General features: G+C 31.8%; 1 protein-coding gene across 4 annotated transcripts in view; it reads right to left on the bottom strand.

The window, feature by feature from the left end:
* LOC118196440 (N-acetylglucosamine transporter UNC93A-like) overlaps window positions 1-18,212 on the bottom strand; it is a 116,073-nt gene continuing 97,861 nt past the window's right edge. For all 4 annotated transcript variants that reach the window (XM_035367893.2, XM_035367910.2, XM_035367902.2 and 1 more), the window contains exons 2-3: window positions 16,442-16,709; window positions 1-5,420 (exon numbers count right to left, since the gene is read on the bottom strand). In XM_035367893.2, the coding sequence (XP_035223784.1) occupies window positions 5,188-5,420; window positions 16,442-16,709 (501 nt within the window). In that variant the 3' untranslated portion in view covers window positions 1-5,187. The remainder of the gene's footprint in view (window positions 5,421-16,441; window positions 16,710-18,212) is intronic.

Here is an 18,212-nt window from a genome sequence, read left to right on the forward strand (position 1 = left end):
TTTGATGGCAAACATTTTATTGAAAAACAACAAGCACCATAGTATTTTTGGCCAATTTATTTACATATATACAATATTTGCATAGGTTTGATGCACTACACTTTCTCTTAATTAGTTATATCCTGCATATATGTTTTCTACATATCTGAGTCTGTTGTATATTAATTTCTAGCTATGCAAGAGCATTTGAAAACACATAATTTTAATGATCCACAATAACTATACATATTATCCATTATAATGGAATGACAGCATCGATCTACATTATACTGGCATCTTTAGAAAAGATGGAAACTTATAACTGCTGATATCTCCAACTCTTCGTCTAATTCATTAAAGACATTAATTCCTTAGAATTTCTGTCATCGAAGTAGGACTTACTTGCAGTAACGTTTTCTTTCATAGTTAAACGATTTTATCCCTTACTTTTTTTCATTAAATGTTTCAGAATTTATTGCGCACAGTACTTATACGGGCTTAACGTATCATCTAAATATACATTTTAAAAAGATTATAACTGCAAATTTATTTTGAAAGCGGGAATTTGTGATTTACTATAAGTTACGATTATTTATAAACCAAGAGCTGCAATTTATTTTTCAGCAACTTCGAAAAGACGATACGAAAAGACAGTACTTAAGATTGAGAGCTCATAAAACAGTTTGATAGCAGAAAAGTTGAAAACCGTATGTGCAGTTAATTCCAGGTATAATTGAATTATAAATTAAAACAGAAAAATAACAAACAATCTAGAAATTAGGCGATAATTATCACATTATTCCCAGAGAAAAATTATAGTTTATTAGCCACTAAACCTCACATAACGGTTAGAAATTATATGACTTACATAATTAACTCACAATATATTAATAATTCATAAACTGCATTTAAAAATGTAAGCATTCACATCGAAAAACAGAAAATGAACTGGAAATTGGAGTGTATGTATTATATATACACTGACTATCAATAAGTATTTGGACACCTATGCAAATGACGATATCTGCGGTCCCAAGGTACGCCACAGACTCCGCCGGTATATATCGTGTAGGAAACAGCATCGGCTGTAGTCGCACTTTCCAACCAATACAACAGAGATAGTAAAATGACAAAAATACTGAAAATAAAATAATATATCATGCAGTTTTAACTTACCTATGAAAGGTTACAAGTCCTCCTTTCACGAAACTTTCTTTACATCCGTAGGCGCTGCAGCGAATAACCATTTTTACTTAAATTTTATGTGACCAAGCAGAGCAGCAGTCTTTCGTCCCATAGAAAGCAATGTAAAGTATTTTCGCACTTTCGGAATTCGCGCAGCAGTTACGTGACACTAATGTTGGAACCGGTTGAGGGTTGCAATACGCTCTCTACCAGTATATTATCTCGTTGGTTGGACCCCTGTTACTTTCAGGACGACAATGCCAGTTGTCATGTTTCGACGTTAACCAAGGCTTGGTATGGTGCCAATGGAGTTCATCGAATGGACTGGCCTGGCCAGAGTCCAGACCTGAACCCTATCGAGAACCTTTGGTACGAGTTGCATCGCCGAATTCAGGGGTGCACTACCCGTGCAAAATCAGTGAAGGAACTTCTATGTCTTCTCCAAGCCGAGTGGAAGAAAATACCACTAGCTGTTATACAAAGACTTGTGGAAAGTATGCCCCGGAGGGTCTACGCTGTAATTACCTCTCGTGGAGGTCCTACCAACTATTGATTTTGAATAAAGTTAGTTTTTTTTTCTATCACCAGGTATCCAAATACTTATTGGTAGTCAGTGTAGTATATTCGAATGCTTCTCCTTCAAAAGGCTGCGAATTTTTAAACTAGATAAGTAAAATTTAAAAGTATAGCAAACGTACGAGAAGATTACAAATATAGTTACATCGGAATATAAACTCTTATGAGCAGGATGTAGCATATTTGAATCAACAGTGCAATAATATACATAATAATAAAAAATAAAAACTAACGACTCTAAATGATGACATTATAATCTTCATTTAATCTCTAAATATTTACTAATTTTTCCCTTTCAAAAATAATAAATGAATATAAAAAAAAAAGAATTAAAACAGAAATAATCTCTGAACATTTAATAGATAAATCAGAAATTTCGAACACATCATATATACACCTTGCACAAAAGAGACAATTTTATATCTCCCGTTCTAATGGGCGCATTGACAAAATTTAACTTGGGTTTTTTATATCGCGAAGGCGCGACTTATGATATATATCACATTTATACATAGCTTTGTTGTAACATAGGTATTTTGACAAAAAATCGGACTTTTCCGGAAATGCCGCTTTCCCCCCCCCGCACACACCCACACATTTCGATTCTCAATTATGCTCAAATATTAAATTTTGTAAAATTTGTTGAGAAACTTACAGATAAATTTAAAAATTTATCTTGGCGCGCTATTTTCAGTTTGCGCCAAGAATAATTCACTTAGCGAAATTCTTAATTTACAGCAACCTACTTTCCTTTTCCTTTTTTCTATGTACACGAGTGGAAAAATGGTGCATCTTTCATACTTTCAAATAGTTTTAAAAAAGCGCATTTGGCAATTTTATCGCTTATAACAAATATGCCAAATTTCAAAGCGCGCAAATATATAAAATCACTTATATCTTTGGAAAATTTGAATGCAAAACTAATTTTTTGCAGGTATGCCTAGGAATACATGTCCTTTAAGATGATGGTAAAAATTTGATGGCTTATAATTCAAAATGTTTTTCGAAAAATTTATAAAAATTACTAAAAAATAAAAATTCTAAAAACAAATAAGAAAATACACATGAAATTTATTTAGATTGGACCTAAATTTCGAATTGCGAAAGAAGAAACCCAAGTAAGTAATAAAAAAAGAGATATTAATATAACATTGAGAAGGTAAAATTGTGGTGCTCATAATAATTTTTACAAAATTGGCACTTTGACATAATTTGAGTCGTAGAATCGAAATATGAAAAAAATAGGTATGTCATTTCAGAAAAAGCCCGATTTGGGGTCAGAATATCTATGTTAGAATAATGCTATATATAAATCTAATATATATCCTAAGTCGCGATTTCGAGACATGAAAATTGCAAGTTAAATTGCGTCAGTAGGTCCAGGGAGTCAATCGAACGGAAGACACAGAATTGTCCCCCCCCTTTTTTTTTTGGTACAAGGTTGTACACTTTAAAATTCCAAAAGCAAATAAATAGCCATGTATGCATTTTTGAGGCAATAAAACAAAAATGAAAAATATGGATATCTTTAAATCTCATGATATTTCATATTAAAATAACTGAATATATTAGTAAGGAAAGAGAGCCTACGTCTTGGCCATTATTTAACACGAAACGTAATAGTTTACATTATTTTACCTACGTATAAGCACTGAGCACCAATGAAAGCACACTGAAATATTATTTGCAAGGGATTTATTCTAATGTGAGAGAAAGTACACTATTCAAAGTTTACGCATTTATATACATACTACAGAAATACAAAGAACCTAACCAGTATTTGTAAAACTTTTTTAAAAAGTTCAACTGTAAATCATGACATATAAAATATAACAGAAGTTAAACAGCCTACTTAATCAATTACCGAAGAATTAAAACCATACATATTTAAAAGTTAATTATTTAGTCTATAATATAAACAGTTAAGAGTCTATTTTATATACTAAATAACCATTCATCCAAAGTCAACTTTAAAATAAGTAACAGAAGCTTTAATTCAGATCTAGAACTTTTCAATGTTCTAAAATGTCCTTATGAGGGCATTTTATTAAAACCTTTGAGAAGTTATAAAAACAAATCATCCATTTTCGGCCATTGATTAAAATTATTTACATTTAGTTATAAAACTTAGGATTCAGACATGAGTTGCAGGAAATAATTTTTATTCTTTTCCATAAAGATAGGACATTTCTTGAGTACTGATTGTCAGATATTGGTTACAACACAGAAACATAACAATCACAAATATTTTAACACATATAGGAATTTTATAAATAATATAAATATTTCACATCACAATATTTAAAGGACTCTCTTATTACCATAGCATCCCTTATATTCATTTACTTTATTTATTTTTTAAGTTACATAATTTCAGATCTGAATCAGCAGTCAAGCAAATTAAATTCTATTATTTAACATCTACTGAAAACAGAAACCGTGGCAGTGAGCTATACTTCAGTTAAAGCATAAGAATGTTCTTTATCTGCATATACAAAATATCACAGAGCCATAATCAGTTACAAGCCATCACAGTATGATAAATCTTCGTTCATAATCAACATGACAAAGAAAGTACGAAGTCGCACTATAATTATCCAAGAGCAGTTTCATCAGTAGAGGAAATTATTGTCAACAATTTCCAAATCACCTCTAAGTTGAAAATTTGTACTTTTAATATATCACTGAGCTGCAATGTCTGTAAGTCATGAAAGGAACGAAAGGTGTTAATTCTTTAATTATTATCTAAATATTGATTCAACAAAGACAACCAAGAGAAAATTCGTAAAAATCTCTGTCATTTGAGAAGAGGAAGAAGTTCATATGAAATATATGCGCATAAATTTTAATAATATTATTATAACTCAGATTTTTTATGGACATTTCAGTCGAATAAAATCTGCATTAGTACTGTCTGATCAATGCTAATACGAAACTTCGCTTTTACTAGTTAATTTAGTGATGTATGTTGTAATATTCTCATTTATGTATCTCTTTTTTATAACTAAATAATAAGCTATAAAAACGTAAACCTGCTAATTTAATAAAACTGTAAAGATTTGATTTTATTATTTTAGCTGGAAAAAGTAAAATGTTCCTACTTTACTAACCCAACCATTTACTTAATTTTATGATTACATAAGTCTGAATCGCGCAGGCTTGTTTATAGTCAGAATTACCGCAGGAGGTCAGTGTTATATCTTGTGAAAAGGTTAATAACTGAAACAAAGGAAAACTATTTTTTAAAGCAGATGTAGTTAACGCTGTTTAACAAAAGTTTTTTTCTTTTTAATTTGCTAAGAGGGAACCATTATTTCATCATAAAAGCATACATCCTATAACTCATTTTTTAAAATGCTCATGTAGCTCATGATCAATGATTGTTTTCAAATCGACTTCCAATAATAAACACAACATACATAATAAAACTGATCACTTATAGTTTCTTCATTCATCCTCAATAACGATGTATTCTCGTCTAGGTGACCGCTTGATCTTGATTTGGCCAATTAAATAACAGATTATCCCGGTGACAAGAAAAAACAATAAAATGCCGAGTTTCAAAGCTACGGAGAAGTAATTTGCATAGGAGTAACACAGAAAAAATCCAAGAAAGCTCCAAAAGAAAAAGTTTGAGAAAGCTGCTTCTCTGTCGTTGGGGAACATCAAACCATAGAGAGCTGTAAAATAAAGAAAGATGCATGAAAATTGCATATGATTCATCAACATTTCAAAATTCTTAAAAAAAGAACTCATTAATAAAGATTTATTTCTAGGTAATTATTAAAAGTAAGTCATTATCATTTAAAGAGTAATTTATTTTAACAATTTATTTCCATTTAAGGTATAGCAAAATCCTTATTTCTCAAGATTTTATGAACTACAATTAGGCATTTCCCACGATGAATCAATAAGTTTAATACAGTACTTTTCTTGTAATTATAAAAGCTTTATCATTATTAAACAGAAATTAGTGCATAAGAGATCTACAAATGTTTCCTAGTACATATGATCTGCCAACCAATCCAAAATAAAAAATTTTGAATATTTAGCATCACAGAGACAGTATAAGTGTTGGTAAAAAGTTAAGAACTCCTATAAAATTCTCTCAACAATCTCAAGCAGACATTTTAAGCTCAAATAAATAAAATGTTTCAGAAAGTGATTTCTTTTTGTAACCTTTCATTTTTTAATGTTTTACATGAAAATGGAATTATAAAAATATACACCTATAACCAAAAATGCCTAGCGTAATATCTGTCTAATTTTTCGAGTCGTTACATTATGTTACCAGACGTGGGCCTGGCAAGTGTTTTCATTCTACGAGATTTAAAATCTTATGTGTTATTTATTATACATTATGTAAGATCCTTATGTAATCCCTCAAACTATAACTTGAACAAACTATACAATATAATAAAAGTAAACACAGTTCTTAAAATTTACTTATATACTCATATTATTTAGTTTGTTTTACTTAGTTTTCTTTTTATTAATTTTATCATTTTGTGTCAAAAACGTCTGCAATTCAGTCTTTAAAATTCTTGAGCTGTACGTTACGTTATTAGTACCAAGACTTTTATTATCGTCACGATTTGGCAAGTGCTATCTCTGCAGGAGACTTACGATTTTCGATTTTTCATTTACTATCAACGGGAAAAGGCAAATTGGCATTTTTCAAAAGTGTTGACATACGATAAAATTTTCCAAACTGAAGCAGTAAATGGCTTAATTAAGCAAGTTAAAATCAATAACAATATTTCACAATAATTTATCCTGAACTGAATACAAGATTTCGATTTATCGATAAAAGTAAACATTAATTTTTTAAATATATTTAGATGTCGGAAAATACTTAATTCGATTTTTCAAAAATTTTGAATTAATGATGTTTGAATAATCGAATGATGATATTGTCACACAAACTGTATCTAAATTTGTTTGATTGTAATTAATTACTAAACTATTACTTGTTTAACGTTTATGTGTTACCTTTATTTATTAAATATCTTGTTCTTCGCACTTAATCGTAAAATTCAATTCAACAGTAATATCACAAAACATTTAAAAAAAGCTTAGCTACAGAATTTCCGATACACAGTCTCATGCGCTGAAGATAAAATTTCCTTTTTCATATAACGTTGCCCTTGTTCACTTTGAAATCGTTTAGTTTGTTAATAAAAAATTCGTTAAAGTTTAACAAAATATGAAATAGATAATAAAACAACTTCGAAATTCAAAATTCGGGGGTCCAAGTGCCCATGTTCGGGTAGAGGATTACGTTATTCAAAATTTGATGGCTCTAGGAATCGTTGTTTATTTGCAATGCAAAGAACATACATTTATGCAGATTCTTCATCATTTATTTTCTTTAAATATAATTCAGGGCTGTAAAATTTGGTGGCAAGAATTTGCAAAGTGAAATTCCGTTTTTTAGTGGGCGATGCAAAATACCAAAACGAAATTAATAGCCCTTCTGGGCAAATTGTCTCTTTGGGCCAATAATAATAATGATTTTTATAGACGAGCCCTTCAGTCTTTCAAGCGAAGATGAAAGCAAATCTTATAAACACTGTTTGTAAACAGAGACTGATGTAAGATAGTGCGCCACAACCGAGATTCATTTAGGACGTTCCCATTCTCAAGTGACACGATATAAGTAACTTTCTCTCAAGTCAAGGTTTGCTCTAACGGCCTAAGAAAATATGTCAAGGTTTTCAGTGAAACATGACGAAATTTTCTATTTCAAATGATCATCGCTAAAACATAGCACAAAAATGAAGCTCTGTTTTTTGTTTACCAACACTGCATAATCTCTTGCATTCATTTCATAATGTTCCTACTTTTTCAATCATAAATGAAATCAGCTTCATTTTTTAAAGCTTACAGCCGTTATTTCAGGAAAAGTATTGCTAAAAATGTGTTCGAAACATCCTCTCTGTATGTACTAAATAGATTCTTAGTAACAAATTGTAATATTTGTTGCGTTTAGATATATGTGATAACTCGAATAATTATTAGAATGGCTCTAAAAAATTGATTTTTATTAAATCTTACTACTACACAATAAATTAAAATTCACCGATGGTCGCGTCACTCGTTCGCACCAAGCTCTTTTCTCGTAAGCGCAACTGGCTGACTTCATGGGTAGAAAGTTCTACAAGAAGGTAAGTCATCTTTGGCAGCTCATATGCTCTGCTATAATTCACAAATACAGTTTAGCTCATTTAATCCAAGCAACCAGTAAACAGTGAATTCAAATAGGTCAGCGGTGCCCAACCTTGTGCTCGCCAGCCCGATTAGGTACTACGAATAAAAAAATATTAAAAAAATAATCATTCATTTATATTTCTTAATTGCTAAAATATGGTAAGCATTTACAGTCATAAGAGATATCTTGCAAGACGTTATAAAATAACTGATTGCTGACTGATGGACTTGACAGCGAACATGGAATATTATTGCTCCATTCCGATGTTTAGATGGCTCAGCAGGGTAAAAGTACTTCAACGGTTTGTAGAAGTTCTTTCGCCAATAAAGTAGTTTTTGAAATCCGGAAACGAAAGTTATAAAGAATTGGACGATAATAATTGGTTATTCGATTTCTCACGGATATAACAGCTAAACTGAACAAACTGAACGAAGATCTCCAGGGAAACGAAAAATCCTTTTTCAATTGACTGGGACTGTAACTGCTTTTCAGATAAAGTTAAATTTGTGGATAAATCAGATGAAAGAAAAAAAATTTCACCCGTTTTTCATAATTTATCAAGCCGTATTACGTAATAACCACAAGGCAACTGAAACAGAAAAATACTCGGAAAACCTAAATGCACTGAAAAATATTTTTGAACTCTGCTTCTCTGATTTCCATAAAGTTCAACCAATATTATTATTAATCTCAAACCCACTTGCCGAAATTAATATTTCAGATGTATTACATAAGATTGGAAATATGTTTAACAAAAATTTTGACGTTTTGGAAATGTGCTCGCGATAGGCCAAAATGTGCTCGCGAGAGACCAAAGGTTGGCCACTACTGAGATAGGTCTACATAAGATTGATGACATTTAATAATAATTTCTTAAGAATTTATTTTATTTTTAAGACCATATCAAAAACGTTTATTAAAAGCGCTTATTACTAACAACAGATGCGTATCGAATTTCCGGAGACACACATATGTAACTTGGATTCCAGACAGTTTCGCTTAAAAAATCCTTCAGGAAGGCATCCCTCCCACCCTCTGCTCAGCGACGCACATGGAAGTGTCAACGGTATAACGGCATCCGCGTAGAGAGGCATCGAGCAGAAAGATCTTCGGAAGCTTGCGTTCTTCACCATCATAACGGCCAGCTACTGGATACAGAATATGAAGTTTCACTACACATACCATTCGTTTCTAGTTTCAATATCCTGTATATTGACCAGCCACCGTTACATGACCGAAGATTTAATGGCCGTGGATGAGCCATATCTTCGAGCTTCCGTCGTCCTGCCTTTCAACAGGACAGTGAGAGTAACACAGTACTGCGTTTCCTCAATATACAAGGATGTTAGAATCCTGCCTTAGCCGATGCATCTTCCAAATCTCTTGCCAACTGAAAAAGTCTGATCAGTTGTTGGAAAGATACTGGACCAACAACATCCGCCTACCACCAGATAGATGAACTCTGGCGTAAACCTGAAGCCACACGAATTGCAATACTGGTAACTGTTTTAACTCTATTTGACGCCATACTCAGCCGTCTAAGAGCAGCTAATTGCGGATGCTAGAGGTACCGATTTTTGCATCTTTTATAATTCAAAGATATCTGAAATTTTCTTTATGTCATCCTTCCTAGATATATTTTTGTAAAATAAATATCATTTTCTTACTGAAACAATTTTAATGGCCAGCCGTGAATTTGTACCTTTTCGAGCTACCGTATAATCAAGGCTTCTTTCCAACAATTGAAAAACCGAAACATCCAAAGCGAAGCGTCCAGATACTAAACAAGATTATGGCTAAATAAAACATTATATAATACGATTTTCTCTGGCTGTACAAATTGAAGCTGCGTGCTAAATAGTCAGTGATGATGCCAGATGTGTTTTCCAGCATTACCACACAAAGCAGAAATTTCATGACGAAATACAGACATTAAGATATTAGTTAATATTAGGTAGAATTAATTTTACATTCGAATAAATATTTTGTGTATGTGAGTGTTTGTCTGTGTAAGTTGACCAAACTTTTCTAATGCCATAAGCTTTCCTCAACCTTGCCCAAACCTCTTTTGATAGTTATTTACCTACTTTTGATTTCAATTAATTGCGTTTTCTTTCCCTGTTACAGTTTGGAAAATAAAGACAAGTTTCATCTAGCACAACTATATTTTTCTATTTGAATCAAATTAAAATATATTTCTAATAATAAATATTAAGATATTTGTAATCTGATATTCTCTTAATTTGGCGTTTTTCTTGTTATGTATGTAGCCTTTGAAAGCTAATTGAAGGTCACGATGTAGTTTGTTTACTTACCCAGTTATTATTATTATTATTATTTTCGCATTTTGGGTTCAACGACGGCTATCAAAGTCAATTCAAATCAAATCATTTTAAAGAATTAACTTTAGTATGCTTTTAATACCTTTGTCACTATGTTTTCTGGGTTACAATATTCTGTGAAATGGAAATTTTTAAGAAAATTTTGAATATTTTTGGTAGGATTACGCATTTTCTTCCGGTAAGGAATTTTAATCAGTTATTTCTTAATAGATGACAAGTCTTCTCTCGCTTTTAAGTCTGACTAAAAGGAGTATTTCTAAATTTACGCTCGCTAAGTATTTTTGACTTGCAAAAACTTATAATTTCACAATACAAATATCCTTCTTCGTAATGACATGTAACATAGCCCGAGTTATTTACCGACATTTGGTGACATGATTGTTTCATGTTAAAAAAAACTATGCATTAAAAATTAACACTTATTAATTGAACAAAGTTTATTTTGTGTTTAAAACACGGACTTTACTACTTATCATGTATTTAAAATATGATTACAATGCGGAAAATACAATGTTGAATTTCGAAAAAACCGTTCCACCGTGAAATTACTTATTATAATATTTTATCAGTCTTCTGCATTTTTTCCCCTGACATTTGGCAGATTTTTAAATGTAAGAATAAATTTTTTGCTGTTTGTCCAAAAAAAAAAAAAAAAAAAAAAAAAGCGCTTAAAATCGTAACTCTGAAATCAAAACACTGGAAAGCACTTGTTGATAATATGTCAGCACAGATTAAATGCAAATAAATATGTATACAGTGGCTCCCGAAAGTGTTCGTACACTTATGATTTTCATTGAAATAGGGCTCTATCCATTAATTAAAAGTAAACTTTCTGAATGAGATTTTAATAATAAGATCTATAACCTATTCGTAACAAAATTACATGAAATATGTTTAAAATATAGCGAAACTTTATTTTTAAGAAATTAATAATCAAAAACTGACAAACATTTTACCTCACAAAAGTCTTTGTACACTTCAAAAAATCTTGACATATTAGTAATTATTTTCATTTTTCGTTAAATTAATATTTAAAAGGATATCTTTTAGCATCCGCAACAGCTTTTAAACGTCTGGGAATAGATTTTACTAGTTTTTTGTAATTTCTGTACCCATTCTTCCATCATGACTCTTTTTGAGTTCGCTTTTCGGTTCGATGTCGTATTTTCGTACTCTAACCTCCAGATCTTTCCAAATGTGTTCTATGGGGCTTAAATCTGGCGACTGAGGTGGTGTTTTCAAAACCTGTGGACAGTTATAGAGACTCCACAGGCGAACGTTGAGAGCCGTATGCTTAGGATCGTTATCATAATTAAAAATAAAGTTGTTTCCAGTACCCAAATTTTGGGCTGATAATTTTAAATCGTCTCTTAAAATATTTAAATAAAGAGAATGATTCATTATGCCATCAATAAATACCAAATTACCTAGTCCTGATGCTGCCATGCACCCCCACACAAGAACACTTCCACCGCCATGCTTAACTTTTCCAACTAAGTTCTTAGAATGAAGTTCCTCATTTTTTCTTCTCCATATAGTTATTCCACCATCGGAACCAAAAATGTTAAATTTGCTTTCCTCAACAAATAGGACATTATTACAGTACGTTTCGGGTGTTTTATCATTGATTTTGCGAATGAAAGCTTAAGCTATCTGTTTTTCTCACTAACAAACAATTTTTTACGGGCAGAACGCCCATGTAATCCAGCTTCTCTGAGAGCTCGTCGAACAGTTTCAGGTGAAATTGAAGTAGAAAACTTTGCATTAAATTCTGCAGAAACTTTTACAGCACTCAAACGTGGGTTTTTCACAGTTTTTTTAATACGTACTAAATCTTTTACCCCGTTTAGTTAACTTTCTCTGTCGACCTTTTCTTACCTTGTTTTCAATCCCATTTTCTTCTTTAAAGCGTTTTATCACATACTGCACTGTAGAATGGGATAAATTAACTAATTTAGCGATATTTCGAATTGATTTACCACTGCTATGGTGAAAAATTATCAATTTTCGAATGCTGTTTGTAATTTCTTTACGACTGCGACCCATTTTTCAATAATAAATACAATATTATGAAGTAAACAATAAAAAATTAAAGCAAACGATTTTTTTAAATGCCACCCCAAAGCAAAAATTTAAAAAAGCGGCAAACGATAATTCTAATTTTGATTTTATCCAAAAATATTTCAGTGTACGAAGACTTTTGTGAGATAAAATGTTTGTCATTTTTTGTTTATTAATTTCTTAAAAATTAGGTTTCTCTATATTTAAAAAATATAGAAATATTTCATGTAATTTTGTTACGAATAGATTATAGATCTTATTATTAAAATCTCATTCAGAAAGTTTACTTTTAATTAATGGATAGAGCCCTATTTCAATGAAAATCATAAGTGTACGAACACTTTTGGGAGCCACTGTATATATATAATTACAAAATTATTTAAAAATATAATATAATTCTTGTGTGTTTGTTTTTTAATTCCGTTTGGATTAAGTCTTTTCACTAAAGTTTTATATTTTCACTTACAATTCAATTATTTGAATAAAGTTCTCTTTTCTTAAAGGTAAAATTTTGATTTGAACTTTTCTCTAAAGTAATTTATTATTTCATTTACGTTTTCAATTCTTTGGATCTGTTTGTTTAAAGGTAGAATTTGTTTTTTGCTTGCTTTGGGAATTTTCTGGTGAAATTATAATTAAAATACATTAGAATGCTTCATCGGCTAATTCAAGTTTTTTTTTTTTTTTTTTTTTTTTTTTTTTTTTTTTTTTTTAATAAAAGGGAGATTTCAAACGATTTCAATGTTCCTCCTCCTGACGAAGTGCCATTGAAGTTGATTGAATTCCTTTCCTTTAATATTCTTTATTCCTTAAATTTCATTGATTTTTTTAATTGTATTACTCTTTTGAAGTATTTTATTTTTAGCATTTATAAGATATTTCTCCCGCCTTCTTAGCATGCCTTCGTGGTGTAATGGTCAGCACACTCGGCGCGTATTCGAGAGGTCCATGGTTCGAGCCCCGGCGAGGGCATTTCTCATTTTTTCATGTCTCCCGCATAAAAAGAAACCTAATAACTCTACTGTGGCACCCGAACTAAAAACGATGATGGACCACCAGGAGTTGGCGTTTGGGTCCCCTGTATCCCCAGTCTCCCTTTAAAAGGCGGAGTACATAAGGTATTTCTTCGTGGTGTAATGGTTAGCATACTCGGCGCGTATTCGACGGGTCAGCGGTTCGAATTCCGGCAAGGGCATTGCACATTTTTCATGTTTCCTGCTTCGAAATAACCTAATGATTCTACATATTTATTAAATTCTTTTTTACATTTATAGGATTTTATAAAATGTATTACTTACGAATTTACATTTTTGGCCTTCGTGAAAAACTGGTTTTAAATTTCTTACTTTATATATATATATATATTTGAAACAGCAGTTTAATATATATATATATATATATTTGAAACAGCAGTTTAAAATGTGTTAAAATCAGTTCTTCACTCCAGGATCTTAAGAAAGGCAAGCCCAAAGATGTGCATGGTTTTCGAGTCTTCAGCTTGTAGAGTCATTAGGTTAATTGGAAGTAGGAAAGATGCAAAATATGCAACCGCCTTCGCCGGGAATCGAACCACGGACCTCTGGAATACCGGTCCAGCGTGCAGAATCACTACACCACGAAGGCACGCTAGGTAATTGGGAGAAATACCTTATAAGCTTATTCTTCGGTATGTGGTAGCTCGTTTCGATGGTCAATGCCGAAACCTAAGATCAGCTATCAAATATTTTACTGCCAATAATTAGGAAAACGGAGTGATTGAGGTTCGCTGTTATCTGTAGACTGCACGTAATTATAATTAATATTAATATATACCGGAAAAAGACAAAAAAATGCTTGTAATTTTTTATCTCCTTTACTGCGGTTGTAATATCAGTGTATTCTCTCTCTGCGGTGCACTTTAGACAGAGTTCTCGATGTGTAACTAAATTAATAGATTTCGCCACTTTATAAAAAAAATGCTTACCTAACAAGCATCCGGACATTGAGGAAAACACGCACATACATGCATCATACATATTAACTTCGGGGCTGACTTCCAAAAACATTTTTCAAAAATGCTTTATGTTAGCAACTTTCCGCGAATTTTACGAAAAACTGCAGTTTTCAATACAGTTTAGTTATCGAATTACACTGGAATTACGATCTACACTGAATTTTCCCCTTTATTGTTACATTTGATTTCACGTGGCAAAATCAGTTGTCGATCATTACAGGTATAATTTGTGTTAGACCCCGTATAACGTTTCCAAACGTATAAATCAAACGGTGGTGGAAGAAAATGATTAACATATATTAAAACGACATGCCCTTGTCATGTCATTAGAAATAACCGGCTATCGTCATAATGATGAATGAAAATTGCCTCAAGAAATGTAGTGGGTTCTAATTTGATTCAAATCATTAAAGAAGAATACCAATCTTTGCTGTCAAGGTCATGAAGATGGCATTTGAAATTAAATGAAAAGGAATATCAACGATATCTGAGTGATTATAGACAGTTAATGTATTAGAATTTAGGATCGGTTAGATCCTTTTCAGTAGAGAGAAGAGGGTTTTTGAAGCACATTAAATGGGAAGACGTATAATATAAAGCGACTTTTTTCACTCAAAGGTGTTGTGTGATAGTGAAATGAAATGATTATTTTTTAAGAACCATTACATAAAAAGTAGTATACTTGTATAACAGCAGATGTTCATGAGAATAAAAAGTAACATCTTTCATCTTTATGAAAATTATGACTTTTCATTACTATGGTTTAAAAAATTAGGCTTTTTCATCAGTAATTTAACATTCTGATGTGAGGGCCTAATTTTCTTTTTCATTTCGCCAAGGACTGAACGGCTGTCTCATATTTTAAATCCAGCAAGAGGAGAAAATCAACCATCTGCCAAAATACGGGAAGTGGTCGGGAAGGCATTTATCGCTTACAACAAGTGATGGAATACAAAGAGCTAAAATAACGAGCGCATTTATTAAGTACAGCTGCAATTAGCTTATGCAGTACTGACAGCTGCATAGTGCGTAAATGAGAAAATGATAACTTGACGTAGATGAAGAAATGCATTACAATAATATTCGGAATCAAATGTATGAGACAAATAGTGCGTGAATGCATGTAACATTATAAAACTATAATATCATAACATCATATAACTATTATCATAACAAACCGCCTACTCATTATTTAACTATTTCAGTAGAAATGGTCAATGAAGTGACTGGTCCTTTTCCCACAAAGTGGATTATGCTGTTCTGATAGTATGAAGGTTAGCAAAGGTTGACTGCTAGAGTACAAATTCGATTCCCCTGCAGAGTTTCTCTATATGTATGTCGTCTTCCTCCCGTTCTGATGGATTTAATATCGGTCGCCCCTGTTGTGAACCTCGAGCAGTGTTTATGGTGACGAGACAGCTAAATTTGATGGATGGATTCTGCCATAATTCTTCATGAATGTTTAACCATCCATTGGATTACTTAAAATAAAGTGAACTATTCAATCCATCTCTTTGTTCTTACATTTTTCATGCCGAGAAATAAAGTAGCAGTTTTTTTAAGATAATGAAATGAAATTTGGAATTGAATGTCTTTGGTTCCCTATTAATCTCATTTGAATACAATCTAAGTTGTGTTTCATCTTGTGAACCTGGCTTGATTTGGACTACTTCATACTGCAAATCATTTACCCGACAGCAATGTGTCATTTTATGACTAAAATTGTCCATCTGAGTACCATAAAAAGTAATAAATCTAAGATAGCAATTTCATTCTTTCATTATTTCAATTTCTTATAGCAATTTTATTCTTTCATTATTTCAATTTCTCATAGCAATTTCATTCTTTCATTATTCTTTTTCTGGTATTTAAAAAAAAATGCTTTATTTGTTTTTAGCTATATTTGTAGTCTGTCCTATAATGAAGTTTTATTCCTTTGACATTTACACTATACTACTGATGTTAACCTAAAAATGAACTAGATTTAGGCCATACCATTCATTTTAATTTATCTAAGTAAGTTAAAGCAAAGACAATTTAAAATAAATAAAATGCTTCATATATATTCTTCACACTAGGCCTGCATCTTCTTACCTGTAATTTGAGACCACCATATTGCATCTGCCATGCCCCAGACACCGGCGAACACGAAGTAAGTTGTTACATTATCAGGGGTGGGTTCCCAAACATATAAAAGCCCGCATGTAGTTACATTGATGCAAGCCGCCAGTATCAGCACAGACATCTGCGAGATACACCTGACCAGAGGCCCGACAAGGACGGCCATGATGGCTCCGCACACTCCGAAACAGATTGTTACAAAGCCTACATGATGTATGCCCCATGAACATGCAATGTAAGCCTGAAAAGAAACAAAAAGAACTCAATTAATATTGATCTTAATGTAACCGACCTTTAAAGCAGAGTAAACAATTAGAAGAAAAAACACTGCAGTGTTTAGGAAAGGCAAATACTGACATATGAAATCAGGATTATTATTGACATTGTTATTTTTATTTAATTTATGGGCGAAACTTTAAAGGATGCAGGATACCACTAGCAGAGCTGTTTATGGCGAAATCAAACACCAAAATGCGTTTTAGTTGAGAGAATTTGTTCTCCTGAATAATATTTTAAGGTATCAAGTATATGATTGAAACTCTACAATCCTTTTTTCAGTTTCTATGAATACGCTGTAAATCAGTTTTATTTGATAAAGCATGTTGCCTTGCATTATCACCCAAATTTTTTATGACCCGCAATCTTTATTCCTTCGTTAAAACATGGTACAACTACCTCATTTGCAACCATGTCAGGCAGAACCATTTGTTTTAGAACAGAATTTTCAAATAATAAAATTAAAGAATTCATTGGGATATTATATTCGAGCCCCAAAATAACTTTTCAGTAAATTACGTTGAATGAATCTAAAAATGTTCTTTACGAAGTCCGGTATTTTCAGTTTGTCTAGAAAATAATAAATTTTCCATAGATATGATTTTTTTTAATATTAAATAAGCAGAATTAAAAATTTTGCAATTTCGATGCATATTATATAGCAGACTCAGTTTTATTAATTATACTCAAAGGATAAAAATGCAAAGAAGAATTCAAAATATCAATAAGAACTGATTGTTTTTAAAGAATTCACTTTGTTACGCTAATGAGTGAGGCAGTTTCGAAAGTTAAATAAAAGAAAATAAATATGAATGTCAAATAAAAGATCTATAACTTCTTTTCGATTAGTTGCAACTTTTGTTTTTCTGGGACATGGATTTTCACTTGTCGCGATGTGAAAACAATAATATTTCATTTGAGGATATTAAAAGATTGCGCCACCAGCCGGTAAATTTGGGTGTAATGTTCCCACTTCATCATGCGATTCTTCAGTATATACGGTTAACAAAGAATATAACGACACTTTCTGGAACATGTCCTGACGAAATATTAAGTGACTGAACCTTCGAACTCAATCCACCTGTTCTCTTGTTCAAAAACCCTCAATCTCATATTGCTACTCATTGAGAAATTGTTAATTTTTAATGGAGCACTCGAAGAATACTTAAACATTCATCGTATTCCTCCAGATATAAACATATGTGACTTTCATCGCTTTCCAAAACTGAGAGGGAAGCGGCTTCATACAAGAACAAGCATGCTCAACCACCGCTCATGGACACCCCTATGTGTTGAAATCGCCAAAAATGCCTTTAACAGTGACAAAAAGTGCCTTGCAGGGCCAATAAGAAATATTCAGTGGCAAAAATATAAGTATTGGAAGAAATGAAATCATTTTGAAGGAATGTAAATTAATTAAAAATTTTAAACGAATAGTTCGTCCCATATAAATATGATGCTACTCTTT

This window comes from Stegodyphus dumicola, chromosome 1 (assembly GCF_044657685.1).
Source record: "Stegodyphus dumicola isolate Sdum_Otavi_A_Nest chromosome 1, ASM4465768v1".
Classification (NCBI taxonomy): Eukaryota; Metazoa; Arthropoda; class Arachnida; order Araneae; family Eresidae; genus Stegodyphus; species Stegodyphus dumicola.